Source organism: Seriola lalandi, unplaced genomic scaffold (genome assembly GCF_002814215.2).
Source record: "Seriola lalandi dorsalis isolate HSWRI2012SDOR001 ecotype SW California unplaced genomic scaffold, Sedor1 jcf7180002054548, whole genome shotgun sequence".
Lineage (NCBI taxonomy): Eukaryota > Metazoa > Chordata > Actinopteri > Carangiformes > Carangidae > Seriola > Seriola lalandi.
In genome coordinates, this window is record NW_019525101.1 from 361,633 (window position 1) to 383,858 (window position 22,226).

A 22,226-nucleotide genomic window follows, 5' to 3' on the forward strand; every position below is an offset into this window, starting at 1 on the left:
GTATCTATATGATGCTTATGTATTTAGCAGCTATACATACATTTCTTTTCATGCCCCCCTTCCTTCCCCACTTCCAGGCTACCGCTGGGTGCCTCTCCTGTCCCGAGACGGATGCAGCCTGGATCCAGCCTCCCTCTTTGTTTTTGTCTGGTATTCCTAAAAACAGCTCTCCCTATCAGACTCTCTCTCTCTCTCACTCTATCACTCTCACTCACACACACACACACACACACACACACACACCTCACCAACAGATAGAGAAGCGTGGCTGATGCAGCAACAACAACAAAAATATATAAATAAATCAAAAGCACCATTTCCTCAGATATAAATACCAGTTTTATTGTTAGAAAATAAATGTGCCTTTCTCTACTGCCTGCACACTGTGCTGCAAAGGCAAACAGGAGAAGAATAACTCTCTGCTAGAATCACACAAGTAATGCAGGAATCCCTCGAGTGACATATTTGGCTCTTATAATAAAATGAATAATTGATGCATGTACAATTATTGTGGTAGAGTTGATCACACATAAGACAACCAAGCACAATATAGTGTTTTTGATTAATCATCTTTTCAAAAACAATTGATGTCATTCTTATGTTGGGGCTGAAATTGTTGTGCGATGCCAGGATACATTAATACTCCATGAACATTACTATGAAAGAGTAGCAGCCAGCATTTTCTTCCAAGCCTACCTCCCTGTGAGAGACCCAGCAGGGAATAATATAAATAGCATTCACAGAGGTATACATTATTGAACCAAATCCAGTGCAGGGGAGTCTATTTCTATCCTCGTTCATCACTAAATCCTATGAATGAGGCTGAGGGGAGTACGGGTCAGCAGGCCTGTCAGGAGGAGAACGGCATTAAGACCTGCCTTAGCCTTGAAAGAGAGAGAGTGTGTGTGTGTGTGTGTGCGTGTGCGTGTGTGTGTGTGTGTGTGTGTGTGTGTGTGTGTGTAGGTTCTTTTTCAGGGGTGTTTTTGTGGGCATCTGAGTGTCTGCCTTTGCGGGTTTTGTGCATGCATGTGTATAACTGTATTTGAATGCCACTGACGGATAAGACAAAGATGGGGTGGGGGGTGGGTGTTAACTCAGCCCCTCAGGCCAGAGAGGCAGTGTTGTCATCCTGCCCACACACTCTCCTAGCCCCTCTCCTCCCTTCCTCACCCTCCTGCCTCCCACCTCCAATTCCACTGGTCAAGGACACAGTTGACACAGCCCAAAGGGACAAACACATTCAGTCTGGGCAGGTAACAAGCAGGCAGCTCCTAACAGCACTGCATCACCTCCCCCTTACGCTGTCACATTGACAGTCTCGACCACACACATTTACAACAACAGTTTTCACTCACAGTGACAAAAACAAAGTTTAAGTAGAAATGAAAGTGCAAATATGATAATAAAAGTAATAGTTTCTCTCCTTTATCCATCACCGAAGGTACATCCATAAAATCAGACTTAGTTAGCAAATGTCATATGATTAACATTTAAAAATAAATGGAAGAGGTGAATGATGCTTCACACAGTAAACAGTCTCTTTCTCTGAGTATTTTTTACTCAGCTTTGTAACTTTATCCAAACACCCCATCCACTGCCAGTGTATTCAGCTCTGGACTGAGGTTAGGTTGCATCTGATAAATAGGTAAAAATGTCAGTGCAGAGTTCCTCCTCTCAGTGAGTTTGTCTCCCTTTAACAGTCTGAAAAAAAATCTCTGAATGGATTCTCTCCTCTCCCTCAGTGCAGCCGCACCCCCTGCTGGCAGCAAGCGTACAGTGCAGCGCTCTGATGTCAGATTGCACAGTTCCCCAGGGGAAACCATGTTTCCGTGTCAAGCAGCTTGTCATCCAGTTTAATGTTGGTTGCAGCCACAAAAGTCTTCTTGCTCTTCACTGTCACTTCCAGCACCATCCCATAGAGCAGTGAGACAGAATTATACTCCAGCTGTGAACAGGAGGCAGATATTTTAGTTGTCAAACAGCTCCGCATTCAGAACACGCAGTAAGTAATTTTAGAATATTTGTACTGTACTGTTTGGCTTTTATCTGAAATTTCAGGAACAGGAACAGGATGGGGTTTTTTGTTCTAGTCATTTGAATCTGTTAAGGCTTTACTTTGTAACACAGAAGTAAGACGCTGTTAAGTTCGTGGGAAGCTACTGGTCAGAGTCTGCTGGATTCAACACTCAAAGATCACATCAGACTCGCACAGTGAGGAGAGTGGCGCCGCAGGCAGAGCTCACAGTAAAAGTGAACATTAGAACTTTGAGTGACCACATCGTCTCAAGAGGGACTAGATATACAAAAAAATATTAAAAATTAAAATGATTAATATTTACGTTTGTCAATACTGAATGAATATGAGCCTAGTAAGCATCTCTTCCACCACAGCCTAATTTTTTTACTACTCTCTGCACTAGGTTGCTGTACTATACTGGTTTTGTACAGTGGGGTAGGTTTCATCACTTTTCGTAAAGTTGACGCCGAAATAACAGGTTGTTTTGGCCTCGTGGGGACATTAGGAACAAACTGAACACAACACTGACATATTATCACCTAATATGGAAACTGTAGCCGATTAACACATCCAGCAGACAAGAAGCAACATTACCGTTCATTTGAGGTTGTGCATATGTTCACCCGATGAATTTAAGTCCGATATTTTCTCTCTTTTAGCTCTAATGTTGGTATCCCATCAATTTCTGAGGCTCTTCAGCTGCTGAATACACCACTGTGTTCATCAGCTAGTTGCACAGCTAGTCTGTTCCCTTGTGTAAAACATATGTTCATATATTGAGGGTATCAGAGAAGGGGATTTACCAGTTCATTGAAAGTGGGGTTGTCATTATTGCGGACCACCTTTGTCTTCCTCTTGGAGCGCTGGTGAGGGTCCGGTCTCAGACGCGTGACCACGTAGGCGTCAGGGTTAGAGCCGTTTGCCTGCTTCTGTTGAAAAACAAAAGGCCAAAGGTGACAGCCTGCTCTTGAGTATTTCTGAGGAACAACACATTTACTATGTTTGCTTTCATCTTGTATAATGATCCAAACAATGCAATGATAAGAGTGAAGCAAACTCACAACGTTCTTCAGGTGTTTTACCAAGACCGAGAGCTTAGAGTTAGCGTAAGAAATGTACAGCTGGATCTGAGGACGGGCTCCTGCAATAGATCAGTGCGTCAGTGCCAGTAAATCATTGCATAGCATATCTTATATATAAACGATCATCAGTTTCCCCCAGACATAGCACAGAATCAACCTTCACATTTAAAATATTGCCTTTAGCAGCAAAGTGTTCTTTTCATTTGAATCTTTTATAATCTTTTTTTATGCATCCACTTTTTATTTAAGAGCAGAAAATTACCTGTCGCCACACCTTCTTGGACTATGCTGGGGCCATCCAGGAACAAGCTGCAGACATATTCATTCTGCAGGAGCCCGAGTGAGATGGGATAGCCAGTTAGAGCCAAGCATAACAAAAGATCACAACAGAGAGAAATCAACCAGTGATGCAGAGTGAGGAACTTACTCCCTTGCATGGTCCCTCAAAAAGCTGTTTTAGGTATTTATTCAGCAGAGACATCTTCCTGGCTGGAGTGAATGACATCTTATACCAGCTAGGAAACCTTTAAGGTGAGATGCATCAAATTATGTTATAACCAAGAAGGAAATTCAAAATAAAATAAAAGAGCCATCGTATGTGAGCTGGATGTGCATGTTTTTTTCTTCACTCACTGAGGCAGCATGGATTCAATGAAGTATTTCTGCAGCTGCTTATGGATCAGCTCAAACTGCCCGAATGTCTTCTCACTGGTCAGATAACCATCGTGAATGGTTACTCTCAGAGCATAGATCTGCAAATCAAACAAAACGAATGCTTTCATGAGGATGCAGGGTGAATAAATGAGGACTGACTGTTGATAACCCAGGATCCATGTTGAAACTCCAAGGCAGGTGCTACATGTCGTCCATGTTCTTAAACAGCTGATTCCCACCTAAATCCATCAACGCTCTCTAGTAACTGGCCCACAGCTGATGGGAGGATTTGTAAAGTGTTTTATAGTGCATCTGTCTTAAATCTTGACTTGATAAAGTTTATTATAATTTTTATTGTTATTAACTCCGTTAAGAATGTTACAAGGGAATAAAACCCATGCAGGGTGATCCTATAATTTACAATTTGTTTATTAGACCTCTGCAAAATAAACTCAAGGGGTTTTGCCTCCATAACCACAAGCATTCAGATAATTACTCTTAACCAAGCAGCTTCTTTACGGGTTTATCTGTTTTATGTTTCCTTTGTTTAAGTATTTATCAGAGAATCCAAATTAAAAAAAAGAAGGTGGGAAACTGAATTTGCGTGTTTATACTGTGCTAACAAAACAAGCACTACTAGCACGCAGAAGCAGAGAAAATTATGAGTTCCCACATGCTTATATTTAACTTTTGATCTATTGGGAAACCATTTATTTATACTACTGGGCAACTTGAGAAAATCTCGGTGCTTCTGCTTTGACTGAAAAGGCGCTTCATTCTACCTTCAAAGAGTTTAACCTGACATCAGGAAGCCTGTTCCGATCAAAGAGCAGTGAAATGCCAACAAACACCAGTAACAGTCCTCAGTCGACTCTGGAGGCTGAGGGAATAGAGACACATCCTGTGAGTGTGTGACAGCAAACACACACACAGTCAGCTGAGTGCCAGGGGTTACTCCTCTCAGACCAAATATGTGTGAACTTCCTGTCAGTTCCACATGTTTCATCAGCTCCCCTGGCTACGAGGATCCAACACAAAGCTCTGTGGTGCATCAGGCAAAATCTCTCAGTGACATTTTGTTATAAAAATGAAAACTGAGGCCAGCGTTTTCTGTCTGAATTACCAAAGCACAAAGAATACATGCTGCCTCACCACATCTTTTCCCTTGACGGTGTATCCCTGGATAACAGCTTCTTGGATGTTGTTGCTGGGACTGGGGATGCCCTCCCTGGCTCTTGATTCTTGTTTCTTCCCTTGAGCCATGCTGTGTGTCAGGAAGTTAAACTTCACTGCAACACAGCCCATGCTCTCTTTGATCTTCCTACATCAGGGACAAACACATATAATAAGTGTCACATTAATACAACTGCAGAACTAAAACAGGAGAAGAAATGATTTGGCTCGAACGACAGACTGCGTACATTTTCTGTGTTGTGCATTAAATTACTTTGTAAAGTAGGATGTGGCCTCCAGGTCAGTGTCATGAGGTCTGAGGTTGTTCTGGACATACTGCAGGTCGTTAGAGTCCTTCAGTTCTGGCATACCTGCGTTCAGCATCTGGAAACCACACGAATGAAAAGATGTTCTATATCACATTATCTACTCTCAGATATAGCTGTAACCTTATTACTGAGGAGATGTTATTCAGTAAAGGTCTTACCAGCTCCAATAAGCTGAGTATCAGTGCAGAGCGCCGTCTGATTATGTTGTAAGCTTCACAGCAGAGCTCCACAAAGCGATGCAACCACTGAGGCTTCTGCCCCCCACCTGTGATGAAGTGCTGCATCTCAGATGTAAAGATGAATGGTGACCGGTCCCTAGCATTGCAAAAAAGAAAAAAAAGTGGTGGATAGTTCTTGTTAATACACAACATTGTTTTTGACTTGACATTTTTATGCATCTCTCTGCTACTCAAACACAAACACCACTCTTCACTTTCAAAATGCTGCTTGCCTTTTTTATTGACTTGCCTTTTAAAGTTTCCAAACTTCTGTGCATTGCCCATAATTTTGCCAAAGTCAATGTGGAACATGTGTCCACTGTGTTTCAACATGATGTTGTCGTTGTGGCGGTCACAGATCCCCAGGATGAACGTGGCAACGCACCACCCTGCGCACGAGTGGATGAAGTTCATCACAGCCTGCACATACACAGTGGGGGAAGGTTACACAATGTAACATAAACATGTCACAGCAAACTGAATATTCAAGAGTACAGTCAAGCATTTACAATAGTAAAGTAGAAGATATCAAAGATTTTGTAGTGGTCTTAACCTTCTCATAGTCCTCCTTAGTTTTATTCCACATATGGAACCATTTCTCCAGTGTGTCCTCACGAAGGGTCCCACCCAGACCCCACTCCTGCTGAATCTTCCCCAGGGTCACTGCCTCTGGAACCACTTCCACCAGACCTGACAACCACATAGAATATAAGCATAAGCAGTGAAAAAGATAGAGATACAAGACAAGGGAACTACTAATGTACATTCAAAAACACAAGTAAATCAAACAGACCCTGAGCTTTGCCTGTAGAAAGACACCTATAGGTGACCATTCGGAGGTCCAGCCCCTCCTGCAGCCACACCCTGTCCATCACACGGACTATCTGAAGTACCAGCATGTCCTGACGCAGGTTATCTCCTGTCTGAACAACACATGTTCTTTGAATCAGCAAAAGAGAGTGACATGAATTCTTTATTTTCCCTTGAAGGGAACTGGGAGAAAGACAACGTTGATCAATAAAGTACCACACCTTGCAGATGACACTGACGTTCTTAGACAGAGGGTCAGTACTGATGAACGTGATCCCCAGAGGAGCAGCATTAGAGTTGTAGAACTTACAAGCCTATAAGTAACATATGAAAGGAGTAAGCACTGTGTGTATATTAAATAAGAGTAATGATATATAGGTGTAATGTGTTGTGTGACGTTCTTACATCCAAGGCAACTGCCTTAACACGGACTGCAGGATCCAGTGGCAGACAGCAGCTGATCCCATCTTTGAAGAAGTCATCGATCTTCTGCTTTTCTTTGTTCAACACATTCTGCAGAGAAATTCATTCAATGAAAAAATGGAAAAAATAAAATGTATAACTTGCACATTTATAGTCATTAACAGTAGAGGATTAGGAGTCAGTACGTGAGTGCATACATGAATGGGTAGATGAGAGATCTATTTACAGACCTTACGTCGAGCCTTGTCGGCGGTACGGACATTCTCAGCCACCTGTACAAGCACGGACACCAGTCGGGTTTCATGCTCAAGCTCCTGTCTCAGTGTCTGGCCACAACAGTGCCGCAGAACAGCCTTTATCTTACTGTACCAACTCTGGTAATAGGGGTCGCTGTGGGCATCCTCCAGCAGCCTGCCAGCATAGAAAACAATATACATGATGATGATAATAAATTAACTTTACTGTACACAGTGCATGAAAACACAGAAACTAACACAAAAGCAAAGATATCAGTGTATTTTGCATAAAGTAGTATTACTTTATATTCATTTCTTTTTCAACATTACTGGTGATGAATGAGATTTTACTTTCATGCAAACTGTCATTATGTTGATTCAGTGAACGAAACTACAACAGTGCTCCAAATCTACATCCCTTCAGTTTGATGACTCTGCTGCTCACCAGAAGAGTTGCTGGGCCAATCGTATGTTCCTCATTGATCTCTCCAACAGCAGCATCACCAGAGGTCCATCCAGCTCCCACTCACTCTTCAGAGCCTGCAGGACAAGATGATTGATCATACACGTCACACATGACATCAAACTACTGAGGAATCTACGAAGTGTTCCCCCTTTACTACTAATACTGTTTCTTCCTGTGCTGAAATATTAACTTTTAAAGCTACTGATACCTGAAGGATAACATGGAGGTGAGTATGAATTGTATTTTGTCCACTCAGAGTGAGTAATAGTTAGTGGTGGATGTTAGTGTGCTCACCTGGACCAGCTGTGGCAGATACACCTCCAGGTCTTCATCTGGGATCTGTTTAAAGAATTGAACTGCAGCACGCCGCACAGTCTGATCATGAAAACTGAAAAAGACATATTAAAGTTACCAAACAAGACTGATGGAAACCTGAATCATGGTTGCGATCATGGCCGTAACTTTAGGTTACTGGTCTGCTTGTCGTATTAAGTTTACTGTTCCTACAAAACCAAATTATATTTCTATTCATAAATTAATGTATTTCTAGTTACACACACAGTTTTCTTATGCTTTTTTTCCTTTGACTGCTTTCAGCTTTTTGACCAACAGTTTCACAACCAAATAAACATTTTCCCTTGTACTGTATATTATCTATTTGTGTCAGTCTCTGTGGCTTTTTATAATGACTGTGTATATTTCTTTTGCACGTGAACCTTTGTAACCTGCCTGTCACTGAGCAGGAAGAGGGCCTCCTCAGGCAGATACATGAGCCAGTTCTCTACGACTGTATAGATTTCTGTCAAGTATTCAGGTTTCCACAGTTGGACTCCACCCAGCATCAGGTGGAGGAAAGTACATGCTTTGTCACCACAGTGACGCTTCTCCCAGAGGAAAGTCTTCTCATTTTCTGTTAGACTGAGAAAAGAGAGATTAAGGTGTTTGACAGAGAAAGCAGTTCTCAACATAGAAGTGAAAACATTATGTATGTCCAAATATATGAAATTGAGTGCTGCACATATACCTGTATGTTAATTCATAATGTAATGCGTGTTGTTTTCTTCTACTCACAAGCAGATGCAGTGCTTCTTAGAGACGTCCAGCATTTTCTTTTGCAATTCCTCACAAGCCTGAGAGAATACGACTGAACCGGTGAGTGCGATCGGCCTCTGGTACGTCCACTTACACTCATTTTGAAACTCAAGCTGGAGAAAAATGGAAGGATGAAAGATTGTGGTGTTGTTTGTGTTTTGGTCAACAGAGGGCACAGTTGTTCAGTATTACTGACCTGCATTATGACTCCAATGGGTTGTGTGTGGCTGTCAAACAGGGCAGGGGAGGGAGGAGCAGGCGACACCGCCAGTGTGGACAGACTGAGCAGGACGGTCCCTGCTACAAGAGTGCTAGACACAGAGTACAAATACTTTATGTCACTAATTACTGTGTATACTGGTCTGCATTAGAGCTCAGGATATTATCAAAAAACAGGGAGTTTCTCACTTGCTCAAGCATAGTATAATAGAAAACACATTCTAGCTAATAACAATAACCTTTGTTAGTATAGCGATTAGTAGAATTTTAATTGGTTGGGTAGTAGTAGAATTAATGGGATGTAACTCATGAAAAATTAAACCAGCTCATTATTTAGAGTGAGCAAGATAAAGAAAATAACATAAGCAACAATAAAACTGATCTGAAAGCTGTTACTGACTCAGCAGGATAACACACTGACAATAACACACAGAATATATGGTTTTCTTCATTTGGCTCCAGAAAAAAATCCTTAATGCTGCATCCTAAATAGTCCGTAGATGTCTGACTGTTGACTGCGGCAACAAAAGAGCACTGCAGTCAAAAAACTGATCATTATTCCAAACATGTAAAGCACAGAAGCGACAGAAATTTGGTGCATCCCTGTTTTGTTTTTTAAGTCTAGTTAGTTAAAGGGTAACTTTGCCAATTTTGGAATACTACTCTGTCTGTGAAAACATTTGCAAGATGTTGTCTGTGAGTTTGGAGGAGGATGATGTCATCAGAGGTCATTTTGTTTTGGGCACAGAAGCTACAGTTTCATGACAGAAAGCTTACATGTGTGTTACAAACTATGGTTATGGAGTTAGTTAAAAATGTGGCCATTTCCCAAGCAGGGAGGGTCCAGTGAAAAGATCCTATTAGATGCATCATGGAAAATGTAGGATAGATCAATGTTGGAGCTTAAAGGATAAGTACATTTTTTGTATGTCTTAAAACAATAGTCAGGTACCCAGCTGAACACTGAAACAGCTTTTGCTTGCTATAATCAGTCCTCCTGCTCACTCTGGCCACTGACAGATCCCCTCCTAGTGTACTTTAAATGTAAGTGATTCAAAGCCCTTTGATACGTGCAAAAATATTTTCCAAAGTTTATCTGAAGAGGCTTCAATCGTCCTTATTAGATAAATCAAATATCTTCCAGAGTCATAGTCTGCTGGTTTGACCCATCTCTTAGTTGTTAATCCCCCAACTTTATAGAAGTGCAACACTAGTTTGAGTAATCTGCTCTCCTCAACCCAACTGTTGTAGGCAACATACCTGTTGCTGTAAAGAGGTAGTACGGCCCAGCCTAAAAGCTCTGGGCTCTTTCCTTTCTTAGAGCCTTTGAGGTGAAATGTCAACATGCTCTCATATGGCAGCTCTTTCACTGGAACCGGGAAGACCATCCTAAAATCAAAATACATACACACACATACATGCTTACTGTTTCTGGCACTACTATCCATTCTAGTAATCTCAAAACTTTTTCCTTCCTTTGCTAAACTCTTTTATAATTTTCTAGTACAAATACAAATCTGTAAATGAAGTTATATAGATTATTTCTCATGTACACATGTATGAGGGCACAACAGACCTGGTCAGTTAAAAAGGCAAGGACAGTAAGCAAAGCCAATACAGCTGTTATCAGTCCCAATATAATACTTACACAAACAAGGAAAGGGGAAGTTGAATGTGATAAAATAAAATGTAAACCATGAGACTGTAAAAGAAGTAACCCTTACATGCGGTTACACTGGATCTTGTTTCCATATGACAGGGCAGTGCTGATATTTTCAGAAATACCCGTGTCGCAGAGCCTCGCTCCTTCGTACGTCAACTCACAGGAAACAGAGAAGTACTCATAACTAAAACCGAAAGCAAAACAAACATAGTGCTCATATCAGAGATGTGGTTAACCTTTGTGTCCATATATCACGTATTTGTGTATCTGTATGTGTACATACACACGTAAAAACGTGTGTGTGTTTGTATGTGACCAGAAAATGCACACATACACGGTCAGCCAGCTGAGTTGCAGATTGTAGAGGGCAGCAACGTTGAATTGGCAGATTTCGGTGTTGTCCTCAACGTCATGTGTTTGCGGGTTGCAGGTTACCTCCTGACCTCTGAAGTCTGACTGGAAGTTGTCAAAAAAGATCTGCAGCACTTTGAGCAGCGCCCCATGGAGCATGATTATCGCTAGAGTACAGCACAGAGAATAAACATCAAATCAAAGAAAATATACCAAGTGGGTAATTTTACTTTACATTTTACCTTTAGTCTCCCTATTAAACATTTATGAAGCAGTCTACAAATATTTAATAAATGGGTCATAACACACTTTAATGTTATTATAAGCAAATAAGGACATTTTCAAATGTTTATTAATGCACAGTGATTGTCAACAATTACAACTCGTCATATGAAGACATTTTGTATTATTAGAATTGCGTTTTACTATATTGTCATTCATTATTGTTTATAGAACAGCATACATGCACAGTAGGATTTATAGGTTTTGACAAATAAATTAATAAACACTTATATCTGCTTACAACTCAACATGTGCATGTTACAAAACTATCCATTAAATATTTATATACTGCTTATAAATAGGACTCATCGCTGTTCACTCATTCACTCATAGCAGTACTCTATACTATAGTACACTCTAGTGGGCACGTAACTGAGAAGTCAGCCACTTACGAATCATCATTATTTTGCATCATCGACAGGTGTATTGTACCACAGCAGTTAATTTTTGCATCTAGAGAATGAACCGCATTGCATTGTGGATAGTGTACATGCTGTGTGAGACGTTCTGAGGGCACTGTATGGGGCATATTTAACTCAGAATTCAGACACTCAAATAAAATGACAGACAGTAAATATTGGGCGCTACATAGTAAATAGGGAGTTAAAAATTTAGTTTAAATTGCTGTGCCTATGGTCTGGCAACACTTCATTGCCTGCTGTTTCTTGTTGACTTGGTAATGTCCCTGGTTTGATTCCAGCCCAGGACCTTTACTGTATAGCATACCCCCCCTAACCTCCCACTTCTGTATCTGTACTGTGACCATCAAATTAAAACACACACACACACACACACACACAACCACCACACACACACACACACCAATGCCACACCAATGTAGTTGAGTAATACTTACTCACCACTTTCACACTCAAATATCTCCTCATGACTCTGTAAAGAAGATAAGCAAATAGAGCTGATCAGTTGATCACTGGAATGAGGCGGTATTGTCTTCTTCCTCACTACATTATTGTTGGTTCACTCCCAATACCTCGACAAAGGCGTGGTAATGTTCTTTTACAGAAAGAAAAAAGCGGCTAAAATCAGAGTTCAAAAATGACACACACTAAAAAGGCAAAGGGCTCAAAACAGATACGAGTGCTGTGCATGATTACACTTAATGTAAGAAAAGTGTCACAAATGTGAGTAATATCCTACCAAAGGCATGGGGTTGAGTCTGTTGAGGCGACTGATGGCGTCCTCCAACTCCTGGCATGAGAACCCACACAGTAGACTGCTGACGGTGCGAACATGATCCACAAGCACTTTAACGTTCATCCCAGACTACAGATATGATGAGATCAGATCCAAGAATCAAAATCAAATACTGATGGACGTGTGCGTGAGAGAAATACATGTACATGTCCCCTAGTTAACTTGTCTTTACTCACCTTACTTTTCATAACCTCTGTCACCTCTCTGTTCAAACTGCTGAGTACACCCTGCAGGCTCAACCTGAGAGAGGAGGGCAGGTTAAACACACACAAATGACAAAGTGGTAGGGAGCCATAAAGTCAAGCTACCTTTCCAAATGTTTTCTACAAACAGACATCAGTTGATGCATGACCCACTGAACAGTTGTTGTCACCAAAACACATTTTACAAAGCCAATGTGAAGTGCAGGATTACTTGTCATCTTACTTGCAGGTGTCGAAGACACAGGCAGGACGCAGGAACTTGTACACTAGGCACGGGGTCCTGTCGTCCGCTCCCTTAGACAAGAAACAATAGTTTAAATACTGATTGCTTTGTAGGATTGTGCCATTATTTTGTGTAGTGTTTTTGAATAATACAGAATCTTATAATTGAAAATACATAAAGCATGTACAATCATGAAATGGCAGTGACATTTGTATTTAGGTTTTTATGACTATAAATTTTAGGACACATTAGGTTCACTTATTTTGTTTCATTTTTGCTGCTAAATGCCGCCAGTCATGACGTTATGTGTAAACAGAGCAAAGTCAAGATAACAGGGTGGAGGTTTTTACAGCTGCAATAGCCCTGATAGCCATGGGCCAGACACATGAGTTTGTGAAGGCAGCATTTGAAGACTAAAGATAAGCCCGTCTTGGTAAATGATCTATACTGTAGGTGGGAACAGAGAAGGAGTTTGAACCGACTTACATCCCTGGCCAGACGATGTTTGAGGTTGTCGACGTGGAGCAGTCGGAGGGGGACGACTACTTGAAACTTGTTGTAGATCTGAATAGTCTCATGCATACCCAGCAGTTCATCACTGAAGAGAGATAGGGGAAAGTACATACAGTCCACCAGATTAATCAATCAATGTGGAAATACACCATATTTGAATAGAGCATCACAGACCAGGACATCAAAGGTTATAGATAATTCAACATTGATTTCTGGATAAGTGACTTACTTTCGGAGGTATTCTTCAGAGTCGCAAAGTTTTAGAAGATAATGGCCACTTGTTCTGGGAGGGAGATCCAGCAGCTGGAAGATTTGATCAATCAGACTCTTCACTGTCCTGTTCACTGGATAAAAATTGAGAGTTCAGAGTCCACACACTTCTGCCAATATCTGCAGGGACTTAAGACAGACACTGTAGTGTTTGTCAAACATGGATCATAAGGTGTGGTATAAAGAACAACTCACAGTCTACAAGGGAACTTCGGAATGAAATTATTATTACTTCCGCCAAGGAAGTTATGTTTTCACTCATGTTAGTTTGTTTGGTTGACAGGGGGATTACAGAAAAAGTACTCAACCAATTTGAACCAAACCTGGCGGGTGGAGGGATGGGGAACAGGCCAGGGAAGAACACATTCAATTTTGGGGCAGATACAGATAAAGGGGTGGATCCAGGATCTTTTTTTCTTAAAAAAAATAAAACCCAAAACTTTCCTATATATTGTGAAATATGGCATTTTTCTAGATTTTGTCAATTTCTCAAGAAATAATGTAAAAAAAAAAATCTGACATATTTGAGATATATGACTTATCTCAGGCATGTAGGATTGTTTGGCCACCGATGAGTTGTGTGCTCTACTGAGTGTCATAGTGTTTTTTCTTAATTTATACATTTTGATTTTCACAGACAATAAGTGACAAACCATGACATGAAATTGAATTCAACACATAAAGGGTTTAGAATGTGTATAATGTCCACATCGTTCTTCCTGAATCAAATGATCTACACTTTATTCTCCATTACCACAGCTCTTTCTTACTAATTATGTCTTTATCTGTGCCCACATATTACTTTGACCTGTACAATTATGTTGTACGTCGCTAAGTCAATATATTATCTAAACCAGTTACTATAACAGTCCTTTCTCAGTATTTTCCAGTTCATTAAGAAGGAACTGTATGTAATAAGATACTGTGTTTGCTTTCGCTTCACATTCTCATCTCTTCATTCTCTCTGGGGATAGATGGACTGCCATTATTGTAAGTACCTCTGCATAACTGATGGTAGAGGGCTAGTAAATAAGTATCTTACCGGGGGTGGGGAAGGGGACCTGCTGATTCTCCCACTCAGTGGCCACACTGACAGTCACCTCCAACTGCTGCAGCAGCGCAGGGTGGATTTGTAACAATCGACCCCATACCACACCTGAGTTATGAACGCTGTCTGTGTGTTTGTGCTGCGACATCAGCCTGCCAGAGATGGTGAAGACAAACAGGTTGCAAATGTGAGAGTAAAAGTATGACGATATACTATATATGTTCTACACTTTCCCCTTTCAAACAACTAACACTGCAGAGGATCCAGTGTCAGAAAGTTACAACGATGACAAAATGAATACTATGATATAGAGTATACAACATTATAGATATCATTTTATTTTGAGAGGTTAGCCGTCATATGGGTTGATATTTCAAACAAAACTTTTTAAACTCATACAGCATTTTATATCTAATTTACATGTCAAAAAGATATTGGTGTAATGTTGGATGCTTAATATTTAGGAACACATTTCGGCATCAATCTCTTACCTGGAAGTTGCGTCACAAAAAGAAGCGAGCCTCTTGGTGCTGCCTTGTGGAGTGTCTATTAGATTCACGGTCCATGGCTCCTGATGTCAATAAAAGAAAAACAGACAAACTATACTTGGGCCTTTTTTCTGATCTTACCACTTTTAATTTGGGTCACTTTATTCAGCTATAAAAGAGGTTTCTGTCTCACATACTCACATGATTGTCTATTTCTGTCCTGGAACGGTTCAGTTTGTGAGCAGGCTCAGTGAGGCCAGAGGAAAACTGCTTTTTGCTGTTGTGGAGGGGTACTCGTGTTCTTGGGGGAACAGGGGGGGCTTCACGGCCCGATTTACCTGGCAAACATGCACTTGGAAGTCTGGTTCTGGGTGGAGGGGGAGGGGCACGGAGTGGAAGAGGCCTATTTGTGCCTGCGTGGTCAGTATTCCCTGTACCTCCTTTGCCTTGAGTCCAGAGATGGCCTTGGGGTTGTGGTTGTGGTTCAGTTGGGGATAGGAGCCCAGACAAGGTGCACTCATACAAATGTGTTTCATCATTTTCAGGAAAGACCTCAATATACTCGTAAATGTGTGTTCCATGTAGATCCTCTCTCAGAGGCATGGGGAAGTCAGTGTCACTTGCATCTTGTCTCTGGATTGTTCCATTTCGCCTTTCAGGAGGATCCATCACATTGTAGGGCAAAAGTCATACAAGTCCTCCTGGATGGTGTCAGTATGTCCTCACTTCATAGTATCGCAGAATGAAGAACTGTGTTCTATTATGACGCAAAGAGAATCATAATAAAATCAGAATTGCAAATTAATTACATTAGTGTATGAGACTTCAGTGCAGGCAGGAAAAGTAAGCTGTTTTACTACTGAACCTGAGGGTTTATGCTGGTCTAATGATTAACAACCTTTCAAATCTTAACAGGAAATCTACCAGAGCGCGCCACTAAGACAAAGGCAATACTTTGTTACACTTGTGTAAAGTGAAACATAACAGCACTCTTTTTCAAAACCAACACTATCATTACATTGTGCCTTGAAGCTTTATGTCCTTATCCCAAGATAACTGAAATTAAAATTGTGTTCAGTCAAAACTAAAATCCAGACTGGTAAAATATGAAATAAAATAAACTTTGCAGATTACTGAAGCTCTCACCTTTACTAAAAGCAGCCTGTATGTTCACAGTTCACATTTTAAGATTAGCTACACATACATAGATTAATCTATTAGTTGACTTACCATCAGAGATGGGTTAACTGGTTTTCTACTCTGTGTCAACAAGGTGAAGGCTCGATTCTGAGACCATGCTCAGCAAGTTAGACTGGTACATGATTTGGAGAGGCTCCCATCTGTCTTTCCTCGCCCCTCCCACTATCCCTCCCACTCCTCCCCCTCTGCAGCCCACAGCAACCCTCCCTCTGCTGGAGGAGACAGAGTATTACATGTGTGGTGGCGATAACCTAGCTCCACTTACACCGAACACCAGAGGCCTCTACTACGAAACAAGTTCATCATACCCAGGATAGATTTTCATTGTCTGGCTTCACGGAGCCGAACAACTGTGGTCACATGACGGGGATGATCAACTCAGGTTTTCTCGAGCGCCTACATTTAAAAAGGGGCGGTGCTTGCTGCATCAGACCAGTCAGACACATGGACATGTCTGCTGGCAGCAGAGCGGAATATTTTACATATGAAGAGCAAACTGTAGTGTTAGACAAATATGAAGAAGTTAAACACATAATTCAGCCTTAAAGCAGCAGTTGCAGCTGCCAAAAAACCCGTCGCCTGTGTGAATGCGTAAGTTAATAGACCTATATATATCACTGCACCAATATTAGGACACAATATGACTGTAATTAATTACATCTGTCTATGAATGTGTTGCTTACATTTATTCTTATGGCGTGTATGACAGTTTTAGCCTTATTCTTTCACACGGAGTTGAGAGCAAATAAAAAATCAATATAAACCATAATTCAAAGTGCTGAGTAGGTTAACTGTAATATCTTATAGGGACAAGAAACACAAGGCTTTAAGTGCTTCATTTAGTCTCTGCTGTAGAATGATATCTGTATTTAAGCACAAAGAAATGGCTTTGACATCCAACAGGATGAAGGAAAAGAGTGACATGAAGACAGGATTGACCCTCTGCAACAATGAAGGTCACTTATAGAGTCATCAGGGAAAACCACGTGGGAGAAGCTTGCCTTAAAGCCTTTCTGCCAGAAAGCTTTTCCACGTGATTATGTTGTGAAAGGGTCTATTTTAACCCAAACCGTGACTTTTCCCCAAACCCAGCCAAATAGTTTGTCTAAATTTAATGAAACTGCATCTGAAAACAGAAGACCTTTCTGCCAGGGGCGACCCCAATGAGTCTGCGAGCGAGCTCTCTGGGAGGTTTAAGTCTGGGTTGGTGATCCCCCCACATCACTAGATAACCTGGGCCAGACATCGGTACTGACCAGGTTCTGGACTAGATTTCTCCTCCGATTGGTTGGAGGGGTGTTTCAGGGTTAAATTGGCCCATAACTCCTGTAGTCTGAGCCTGGCTTCAGGTGTCCACCATAGGTTACCGTGGTGATTTACAAAAAGACGTGAACCACCGTTGTGAGCCTAAAAATCCAGGATTAAACCTGATTTTTTTTTTTTTCAATTTTGGCCTTCGTAAAACCAATTAACATAATATACCATTGTGCAGTAATTACTCATACAGGAAACCTACCGGCATTTCATTGTGGTAAAAAAAAAACTTCCTTGTGCATGTAGTTAACTCATCTATCTGGTTCAACTAAACCAACAGACTATATCACATCTACTCCTCACGCAGGAATGTCACTGAGCAGGTTGAGGTATGTAGCACTGTGTTTCTGTAAGTGTGTCTTCTATGAACTGAAATGAAAGCAACAAGAAGGAAATGTGTGCTCACAGTCTCCATAAATGACACACAAGGTAAGATTAAATTACTCAGGTTTTTTAGTTGAGGAATGTTTTGGGTATTTATTAGGTCGTTCTTTGTACTGTCATCAACTTCCTCCTCAGGTCATCTGAAACACTTTAAAACCTAGATACTGAAGCTCGGATTACAAATCTCATAGCAAACTGTGTGTGATTGTTTGACTTTCTGTAGTGGTATTTATGAGTCTTGCTGGGGTTGATAAAGCCCAACATGGCCTTACACTGGGAATGACAGCAACGGCAATCCACTGAATGTCTCACGAAGGTGTCGGCTGAGGTGCACGGAGCAGAGGGGTGTGCTGTATGGAGGCGGAGATCGAGCAGAAAGAAATGCATTTCAACCACACTACTCCCCACATCTCACCCCTCAATCCCAAACCTGGATTTCCTGGTTACTATGCACTCATCCCCTTTGTACTACTCATACTGATTGGATGTGTAGTGGCAGTGGTAAGATCAGTACTGTTATATCTGGTTTTCATTATGTATATTTTATTTCACGTTACTGCACCACAGGCTTAGTATTAAGTGTGTATTGTTGTACTTCTCTGTAGGTTGTTTACATTAGGAGGAAATCAAGGTAAGTTAATTTCTGTGGTTTGAGCAGCATTTTCGGATCGGTTTTGTATCTTTTATGTTCTGTCACAATTTGGTCTTTTTCATAGTTTTTTTTCGTTCAGATTAGATGAGCTACGTCACAGGCTGATTCCTCTGTACAGCTACGACCCCGCAGAGGAACAAGACTGGAGCGATGGTGGCAGGGAGGATGAGGATGAGGAGCTGGCTGTAAGCAAACCACTACAGCTTTTAATAATCACATACAATAAAACCTCCTTTAATTAAAATGTTCACGTCATCCAGAATTTGTTTTTCTCTTTTCCTGACAGGAACCTTTGTACAAGGAGGGAAAGCTGTCCTTTTCATCTGGTTATGGAACTTGAAAAAGAAAAGAATGTGCCCAATTAGAGGAAGGATTTCTTCTTTTATATTTTGTATTACGGATTCTATACAAATGTAGACTGATTGCTGTTTATATAAATATTTGGAAAGTATCTTGAGGAGATAATCTTTCAGCAAATATATGTGAAACTGTAGAGGATCCAGTTAGAAAAAGTTGTACTGATGATCAAATGAATGAGAAATTGAACAGTTAATGGCATAACAACAAATAATTAAATCACTATTTCTTCCTTTGTATTATGTTTATGAAGCACACCAGACAGTAGATGGCACTGTAATCCTGTCTTTTGTCTGATTTGAGAAATATGTTTTTTTTTTTTTAAGACTATACAAAGTGTTTTGAAGGATAAGGGAAGATGTGCAATAAACTTGACGCTAAAATCCCATTTCTATTTTTGTTGTTTGTGTTGTGTGCATATTTCTGATGTTGTTTATGAATTGAGCTCAAATAGCTCAATAGACACACCTGTTTCTGCTTAGTAATCAGCAGCTTTCCTGTGTTTGGAGGTTTCACAGGCTGACACAACTTCACATGTTCATACAGGAAGATGGGATCACAGAGAAAGAACAGGTGAACAACGCACCTACACAAATGACGGAAAACCATACAAGCACTAATTGATGCATGTGACTAATTTTATGAAAGCATGTTTCCAATTTGTGCTTCTGTGTGTGCGTATTTACATTAGTCTGGGCGTCCATCAGTTGGGACCACACTGGTTCCCGACCTCCATCTTGTTGGCTACAGCTCTGGTCCTCCCGGCTCTAACTCTGGACAGCCTGCTGTGTTACTACTGTCCTCTGCAGCATAAAGGCAAGTCCTGCGCTAACATCACCAGTCAGTGTCTGCCTGATCAGCGCTGTTCCAGCTCCAGAGGTCGCTATGGCTCCGTCCACATCCTGTCTGCTCAGGGCTGCGTGGACAGTGAACTCTGTGGTTCCCATGAACTCCTCTCTTATAGGGGGGTCAAGTACAACGTCAGCCACACCTGCTGCTGCAAAGACGAGTGTAATGGCCAGCCAAAGCCTGAGGCCGGCCTGAAGAAGCTACTGGGGATGACCAAAGACAAAACTGATTACACCAATGTCACTAATTTTCTTAGACAGGAGCCTTGGGATTCATGTGCAAACTACACATCATTAAAGACCACCACATTACCTGCTGCTGCGTAAAAGGAGTACTTGTAGGAGACTGGGGAGAGGCCTATCAGTCACAGGCGCTTATCCGAGTCTGTGAAATATAAGTAACATGTGGTCAAATGTTTATAATGTGATGATTATTTTTTTTTGCTAAATGAATGTGTAAATGATCAGTGTTTTGTGGGCTTACTTTTGTGCTCCAGAGAGAAAAGCCATCCTCCTGGTGTATTTCAAAGAATAAATGCTCCATTAAAAAAGACGATTATATGCTGACATTATCTGTGTGGTTACTGATAAATGAAGCTCAATAAAAGCAAAATGATTAAGCTCCCGTTTGATGTGGTTGGTCTGAATTGATGTTACAAACAGGTGTGTTGGAAGGTGTGGCCTGTGTAGGAGGATCTGGTGGTGAGACTAATGTTCATGTGGAGAAGAGTTTTGTCGATTTGATTAGATTTAAAATGTGCAGGTGAGTCATAGTACTACTAGTACTTTTTTAAGTTGCACATTTAAATTATGTTTCTTCCATCAGTTTCTACCTTTACAACCTTAAGCACATTGAATGTGACAATCAGTAGAAATCACGAACACTTGCGCAAGGCTTAGAAATGTCAATCACTGAACTTACTGAATTTCTGTTGCTCTTTCACTACCATTCTTGCAAGGAAGAAAAACATGAAACTGAAAGATGACAAGTGATAAAAGATGACTAAGTGACTTTACATGTCAATATATTAATCAGGGGAGTACTACAGAGCTTGTGAAATGATTATATGAAGTCTTGTGACTCTGGATGAGCTTCGTCCAGTCTGAAATAATTACTCAAGAGATGTGACCTGATGTTGGATTGTAGACATTGTGTTTATGTAGTTGTATAATGGGAAGTTTTGGAACTAGTGATTTTAGAGCTTGACCTATACTGTTTTTATTCATCTCTCTGAACTTAAGTGATGGTTAATACTAAATTACTGATATACTCCTTAAATTTAGTGATTTTATTTTAACATTTAACATTTGAGGTCAAAATAGCACATGCCTCTCTCCTCCTTGCAGGCTGAACATGTTGCAGGTCCTGCATGTTTCTGTGCTGTGGTTCTACCTTCTCCTCCCCTCGCTGCTATGCGACAACCTGCTCTGCTACTACAGCCCCATCCTGGAGAAGGAGGAAACGGTGCAGCTCATTGTGACAGAGTGCCCTCCTAGTGAGCATTGCTTCAAGGCAGATGGTCGCTACGGCAATCACAGTGCCCTGTCGGCTAGGGGCTGCATGGCAGAGAAGGACTGCAGCCAGGTGCACAAAATCCGCCTCAGAGGAACTGTCTACATCATGAGCTACGCCTGCTGTGACAAGCCGTACTGTAACTCCTGCCTGGCCGTCAAAGCCAATCTCCTCTCCATCACTGTAACACTTGTCACTGTGGCTGTGATGGTTGGCAGCTTGTGACCAAAGACTCCTGGTGTGCTATCTTATGAGCATTTTTAATTTCATGTCAAGGGGTGACGATATGCATATGGGTCAAGACCAAGGCATCTCTGCAACCTCAGCATGGAGTAATGATGAAGGCCTGTAGTAGTGTGTTGTGAACGCCCAGTCTGAAGACACTTGGGTATGCACCAAGGCGATGGCAGAGATTTCACCACATTTTTTAAAAACATTTTAGTAACAAGCATCTGTTTTTATAATGTCTATCAAATAAATATTTGAAATTATATGTTTGTATTTTTATACTTTTCTCTCCCCCTCGCACAACACGCACCAGACAAGGCTGGCAATTCTGGCTATTCTGTATTTTTCTTATTGTCAACACATTTCACAAAAAAAAACAAAACCAACAATCAACTGAGTCTCCAAACAAGTGGTGTCTGTGTTTCCTTATCTTGGTATAAATCATTCCTCTGTGCCATGGAGCTCCTTTGTTGTCCAAAAACTGATGAAATCACATAAGCGAACCACACTGGTGCACCAGCTGATATGTTCCCTTATCACAACAAACAAAGGCACTGCAATTTATTGAATCAGTCCCACAGTCACCATCCTGGTGCTGTAAATGATCCCCAGCAGATGATGTACATCTTTGGGAGGATTCAGTGCGCTTAGAGGAGTGCAACAGACAAAAGGGAAGTTGGAAAGTAAAAGAGAGGCTTGTTGACAATAAGAAAAGTAAATAGACAAATGCCAGGTTTGTCTTTTAATAATGAAAG

The 22,226-nt window shown here is 41.0% G+C and overlaps 5 protein-coding genes across 14 annotated transcripts in view; 4 read left to right on the forward strand and 1 right to left on the reverse strand.

The window, feature by feature from the left end:
• Nucleotides 1-584, forward strand: part of LOC111661640 (1-phosphatidylinositol 4,5-bisphosphate phosphodiesterase zeta-1-like) — a 16,779-nt gene extending 16,195 nt beyond the window's left edge. For all 4 annotated transcript variants that reach the window (XM_087176336.1, XM_087176333.1, XM_087176334.1 and 1 more), the window contains one exon: nt 78-584. In XM_087176336.1, the coding sequence (XP_087032462.1) occupies nt 78-160 (83 nt within the window). In that variant the 3' untranslated portion in view covers nt 161-584. The remainder of the gene's footprint in view (nt 1-77) is intronic.
• On the reverse strand, nt 317-16,330 carry pik3c2g (phosphatidylinositol-4-phosphate 3-kinase catalytic subunit type 2 gamma). Of its 2 annotated transcripts, XM_023415314.2 has the most exons (33): nt 16,206-16,330; nt 15,177-15,732; nt 14,979-15,058; nt 14,482-14,639; nt 13,399-13,513; nt 13,143-13,254; nt 12,657-12,727; nt 12,407-12,470; nt 12,174-12,299; nt 11,876-11,906; nt 10,717-10,900; nt 10,444-10,566; nt 9,980-10,108; nt 8,697-8,811; nt 8,480-8,613; nt 8,138-8,326; nt 7,703-7,796; nt 7,388-7,482; nt 6,937-7,117; nt 6,689-6,796; nt 6,505-6,597; nt 6,267-6,396; nt 6,027-6,163; nt 5,724-5,893; nt 5,414-5,570; nt 5,201-5,310; nt 4,906-5,074; nt 3,733-3,851; nt 3,527-3,623; nt 3,362-3,425; nt 3,079-3,158; nt 2,821-2,946; nt 317-1,945 (listed from the first exon to the last, which is right to left on the reverse strand). In XM_023415314.2, exons 2-33 carry the CDS (start codon nt 15,642-15,644, stop codon nt 1,793-1,795), a joined length of 4,182 nt encoding a protein of 1,393 aa, XP_023271082.1. In that variant the 5' UTR covers nt 15,645-15,732; nt 16,206-16,330; the 3' UTR covers nt 317-1,792. The 2 variants fall into 2 exon arrangements, with proteins under 2 accessions (XP_023271082.1, XP_087032450.1); XM_087176324.1 differs by lacking the exons at nt 317-1,945; nt 2,821-2,946; nt 3,079-3,158; ... (1 more) ...; nt 3,527-3,623; nt 3,733-3,851 and having other exon boundaries at nt 4,937-5,074; nt 5,175-5,310.
• Nucleotides 16,331-16,643: 313 nt separating this feature from the next.
• Nucleotides 16,644-19,270, forward strand: LOC111661648 (uncharacterized). 6 transcript variants are annotated; one of them, XM_023415286.2, is made up of 5 exons: nt 16,644-16,766; nt 18,190-18,374; nt 18,479-18,504; nt 18,590-18,710; nt 18,812-19,270. In XM_023415286.2, exons 2-5 carry the CDS (start codon nt 18,228-18,230, stop codon nt 18,863-18,865), a joined length of 348 nt encoding a protein of 115 aa, XP_023271054.1. In that variant the 5' UTR covers nt 16,644-16,766; nt 18,190-18,227; the 3' UTR covers nt 18,866-19,270. The 6 variants fall into 6 exon arrangements, with proteins under 6 accessions (XP_023271054.1, XP_087032465.1, XP_023271055.1 ...); XM_087176339.1 differs by having other exon boundaries at nt 16,645-16,766; nt 18,097-18,374; XM_023415287.2 differs by lacking the exon at nt 16,644-16,766 and adding an exon at nt 16,791-17,918.
• Nucleotides 19,271-19,364: 94 nt separating this feature from the next.
• On the forward strand, nt 19,365-20,355 carry LOC147818631 (protein Bouncer-like). Its single transcript, XM_087176337.1, has 2 exons — nt 19,365-19,455; nt 19,574-20,355. The coding sequence occupies exons 1-2, from the start codon at nt 19,433-19,435 to the stop codon at nt 20,055-20,057; spliced, it is 507 nt and encodes a 168-aa protein (XP_087032463.1). The 5' UTR covers nt 19,365-19,432; the 3' UTR covers nt 20,058-20,355.
• A 726-nt stretch (nt 20,356-21,081) lies between these two features.
• On the forward strand, nt 21,082-21,468 carry LOC147818632 (protein Bouncer-like). Its single transcript, XM_087176322.1, has one exon. It carries the CDS (start codon nt 21,085-21,087, stop codon nt 21,466-21,468), a length of 384 nt encoding a protein of 127 aa, XP_087032448.1. The 5' UTR covers nt 21,082-21,084.
• The last annotated feature ends 758 nt before the right edge of the window (nt 21,469-22,226 follow it).